Raw genomic sequence first — 4,985 nt, 5'->3', positions numbered from 1 at the left:
ATATACACACACACACGCGCGTTCAGCCAATCAGCTGTGAGGAGGTTTGTCAGCTTCGTCCTGATTAGCTGAAGCAGTGTTTTGATGTTTCAGGAGTGGAAGGCGGGGAAGAGGAAGACGGAGAGAGACGAGGCGGTGGGACCCATGATCTTCACTCTGATTGAACCTGAAGCTGCAGAGCTTGATGCTGCTCAGGTGTAAGTCTCAGTCCTTTGACTTCCTCTGCCCTGGGTGTGGTCTGTCAGGCTGCACCGTCTGTCTCAAGCCTTTTACAGATCAATACAGACAGATGTGCAGAGAGGTGGAAGGACCTGCTGAGCTCATTCATCATAGTCACTTACAGCTGTGTTTGTGTCACAGTGTGTACTAACGTGTGTGTTTTCTGTGTGTGGTAATGTTTAGTGAACAGAGGTGTGAGCAGTACAGTCAATTCACAAAGTCAATGGACGACGGAGTCAGAGAGCTGCTGAACGTTGGACATGCACACTGGAAACGCTGCACCGGACGTCAGTATATACACTTTACACACATATATATATATATACACATATATATATACACACATATATATATATATATATATACACACATATATATATATATATATATATATATATATATATATATATACACATGTGTGTATATATATATACACATATATACACACACACTACCGGTCAAAAGTTTTAGAAAACCACACTTTTCCCACTTTTTTTTTTTTTTTACTGAAAATGATTCAGTTTATTGTGTCATTGCACTCTGAAATGAAAGCATAGAACAAATAAGCAATTTGAGTTGTAAAAGAAATCATGGAATCAATTTATAGACCAAAATGTATTCTAAACTTCTGACTCATCAAAGTAGCCACCTTTGGCAGATATAACAGCTGAACACACTTGTGGCATTCTTTCTACAATAGAAATCAAATATTCTTCAGAAAGTTCTTCTTAAGTCTGTTGCAGAAGTTCCCATAAATGTGTGGCACTTGTAGGTTGCTTGGCTTCCACTCTTCTGTCCAGTTCATCCCAAACCAGCTCGATGGGGTTTAAGTCTGGAGACTGTGCTGGCCACTCCATGTTTTCAAGCTTACCATCTTGTTCTTTTTTCCTGAGGTAGTTTTGGCATAGCTTGGACTTGTGTTTTGGGTCATTATCTTGCTGTAGGATGAACCTCTGACCAACTAGGCGCATACCAGAGGGTATTGCATGGCGCTGCAGAATGCTGTGGTAGCCGTATTGGTTCAGGGTGCCGCTTACTCTGTACAAGTCACCGACCCTGGATCCAGCAAAACAGCCCCAGACCATCACACTTCCTTCTCCATGTTTGACAGTTGATGTGACACACTGTGGAACCATCCTCTCGCCTACTCGACGGCGTACAAAGATCCTGCGTGATGAACCGAAGATTTGAACTTTTGATTCATCAGTCCATAACACCTTCTTCCAGTCTTCGGTGTTTCGTGGCCCAGGAGAGCCTCTTTGTCTTATTCTGACATCTTAGCAATGGCTTTCTTGCTGCAACTCGTCCTGTAAAAACCTGCAGCTCGAAGTCTTTCTTCACAGTTGAAACTGAGACTTGTTTACTACGACCACTATTGAAGCTGTTGTCCTGTGAGCCGCCTGTCACGCAGGCTGTTAACTCTCAGAAACTTGTTCTCTGATTGAGTTGTGGCTTTGGGTCTGCCAGACCGCTTCCTGTCACAGTTTCCCCCAGTTTCTGAGCCTTTTGATGGTGAAGAAAACTGTACTCACTGACACCTTGACTTTCTTTGCAATTTCCCTGTAGGAAAGACCTACATTTTTAAGTGTTATGGTGGTCTGTCTCTCTTCCATTCTTAATTGCCTTTTTCTATATATATATATATATATATATATATATATATATATATATATATATATATATATATATACATATACATATACACACACACACACACACATATACAGTATATAAAGTGTATATATAGTAGTGTATACATATATATATATGCATTACACTAGTGTATTCATGAGTGTGTGACTGTGTGCAGCGCTTCCTAAAGAGTACAAGCGGATTGGTCGAGCCTTCAGAAACCTGTCAAATGTTTTCAACAGCAGCAAATATCCAGGTGAGGAACTAAGGAGACAAGGAGACACATTTTAATGGTCTGAAACTGTCCCTGATGGTGTGTTCAGTGACGCTCTGAAATCTGAGCACTTTAAATGTGAGGTTTGGTCATTTCTCACGTGCAGCAGCCTCATCTTAAATCTCAGATGTCAGTGTCCTTGAACGCACCAACAGCATCAGTATCATGAGATGTTTGAGGTTATGAAAGTTTACAAGACATTCTGCTGCAGTCTGTCAGTGACACATTTTATACAGTTGTTTATTTCTGTTTCAGGAGAGGAGACGTTAACAGACGCTATGACAGCTGCTGGAGAAACCTATGAGGAGATCGCTGTGATCGTCGCACAGCAGGTCTCACACACACACACACACACACACATATATATATATATATATATATATATATAAATAAATTACTTTTAATTATAATTTCTATATAAATACATTTTATCTGACCTCTGGTGACCTCTGCAGCCTCAGAAGGATCTTCACTTCCTGCTGGAGACAAACAGCGAGTACAAAGGTTTACTGAGCTGTTTCCCAGAGATCATCGCTGTACACAAGGTACTGCAGTACTACACACTAGAGTACTACACTCTACAGTGCTACACACTGCAGTACAACACACTACAGTACTGCGTACTGCAGTACTACAGTGTAGTATCCCAGTTTTTCTATTTTTTTTTTAAACATAAATATATATTTATATAAACATATATAAACATGTATTTATGTATAACATTTAAAAATATAAACTTTTATAGACATAAATATCTATAACAAATATTTATAAACATTAATAAATATAAAATATAAGTTTAATTTTGTGTTTTACTTTAAGCCTGAAACAGGGAAATGTCCATCACCTGTCTTGTTTACTGTTATCAGAAGGTGTTGATGCTTCAGCTGAGCTGTGATCATGTCATTAAGGGGTGTGGTCTCACCTGTGTGGTTCAGGCTGCAGTGGAGAAGGTGAAAGAAGCGGATCGTCTGGTTTCTGCAGGAAAAATCAACAACAACGACAGGAAGTGGATGAACCAACGAATCAGCTGCATGAGCTACTCACTGCAGGGTAACAGAACACACACTACTACACACAATACTACTATACAACAATACACAACTCTACTACACAATACTGTACAACAGTACGCAACAACACTACACAACATAAATAACAACACACTACTATACAACACAACAGAGGACATTTGTCTCCAAAGTCTCCTGTGACAGAAACACACACACACACGGTATGTAACTCAACCCCTGTGTCCTTCCAGCTGAGATGAATCATTTCCATAGTAACCGTATCTATGACTACAACAGAGTGATGCAGCTTTACCTGGAACAACAGGTGACCTTCTACCAACAGGTGAGCAGGCGGGGCAGGGGTGGGGTGGGGTGGGTGTGCAGATGTGTGATGTCATCTCCTCTCTGCTCTCTGATTGGTCAGATTGCTGATAAGCTGAGAGCAGCTCTGAGCCAGTTCACCACACTGTGAGGACGATGATGAGCCTGATGATGTCACAGCCCAATGACATCATCTGTTACACATTTAACAAAATAAAATGTTTTCAAACTGATTTGAAAAACTTTCAAACTTTATTTAAATGTTTCTCTGGTTGATGGACGAGCATGAACTTAATTCTTCTTCTGCCTTAATTCAGTCGTTACATCTTTATTGTTTATGTGAATATTGAACTCTTTAATGATTCTTTTATCGTAAGTGTCAAATTTTATTATGTGGTGAGCTGCTGAATAAACTTTATTTTTATGCATAAATTAATTAAATTTGTTTCACACTAAACTGAAATTAAAATTTAGTCATGAAAAACGTATTTTATATCTTTATTATTATTATTATTACTGGTCACTTAATAAAGAAAGATATTCAGTAAATATAAATGCAGATGAGTTTTTTTTTTTTTTTTTTTTTTATTTTTAAATAATTCTGTTTCTTTTGTTTTTAATCTAAAGTCATTTTTGACTGTGGATCAGCTGCAGGAGGTCTCACTCTTATCCAAACTAGTGGGACGGACTGTCAGACAGGAAAGTGTCTTTCCTTCTGTCCTGCTGAGTGAGCAGAGTTTTTCTGAAACTTCTCCTCTGTCAGGGTCAAAGGTCAAGGACAGGAAGAGGAGAAGCCTCTTCCTTTCCTCTCAATAACACCACCAACATGAACAAGCCTGACATTCGGTAACTGCCCCCTGCTGGTCAACAACTGCAATACAGGCAAGAAAAAACCTCCATGGCACTGTGGTTACCATGACAACGGTTTCCCCAAAACCTTCACGGAAATGTAATCACACAATACGTAATTATATTATTCTGTTCGTTTATCTCTCACTAAACTCCATTTAAAATCCCGTTTATTTATGTGTCTATCGTTTATTAACACAATCAATATTGTGATCAAATTATATTGTGGAGTTACAGCGGATAGAGTTGACACCAAACTTCATTCACACCATACACTGAAAAAAATGTGCAGTGTGATTTACTTAAAAAAAACCTTGGTAACAATTTCCACACACAAATTCCTAGTAAATTTAACTAAGGATATTCTCAAGTAAAGTCTACATACCAATAAGTGTTAAGTTTAACCAAGAAACACTTGTAAAGATTACTAGCAAATTTCTGTTTTCATGAGTAAATTTTACTCATTCCCCTTCTGTAAAATTTACTCAGACTACTACTGCATTTACTTACAAATTTCTGTAAAAAAATACTTGCTTTTTCCTAAGCTTTTAAATGGCTGGACCAAGTTCTCAATTTAGCATTATTTCACTAACATTTACTTGAAAAAGACTCTGTAACAATTTCCACACAGAAATTCTTTGTAATTTTTACTCTGGAAATTCTAATAAGAAACACAT

General features: G+C 38.2%; 1 protein-coding gene across 2 annotated transcripts in view; it reads left to right on the top strand.

Moving 5' to 3' along the window:
• LOC111669694 (sorting nexin-9-like) overlaps positions 1-3,945 on the top strand; it is an 8,243-nt gene extending 4,298 nt beyond the window's left edge. For both annotated transcript variants that reach the window (XM_023426107.2, XM_087179261.1), the window contains exons 10-17: positions 94-197; positions 403-506; positions 2,030-2,107; positions 2,381-2,457; positions 2,581-2,670; positions 3,064-3,178; positions 3,390-3,481; positions 3,563-3,945. In XM_023426107.2, coding sequence (XP_023281875.1) covers positions 94-197; positions 403-506; positions 2,030-2,107; positions 2,381-2,457; positions 2,581-2,670; positions 3,064-3,178; positions 3,390-3,481; positions 3,563-3,610 — 708 coding nt within the window. In that variant the 3' untranslated portion in view covers positions 3,611-3,945. The remainder of the gene's footprint in view (positions 1-93; positions 198-402; positions 507-2,029; positions 2,108-2,380; positions 2,458-2,580; positions 2,671-3,063; positions 3,179-3,389; positions 3,482-3,562) is intronic.
• Positions 3,946-4,985: the final 1,040 nt, after the last annotated feature.

This window comes from Seriola lalandi, unplaced genomic scaffold (assembly GCF_002814215.2).
Source record: "Seriola lalandi dorsalis isolate HSWRI2012SDOR001 ecotype SW California unplaced genomic scaffold, Sedor1 jcf7180002054813, whole genome shotgun sequence".
Taxonomy (NCBI): domain Eukaryota; kingdom Metazoa; phylum Chordata; class Actinopteri; order Carangiformes; family Carangidae; genus Seriola; species Seriola lalandi.
Note: the sequence above shows the minus strand (reverse complement) of the source record. Positions and strands in the feature narration are given on the sequence as shown.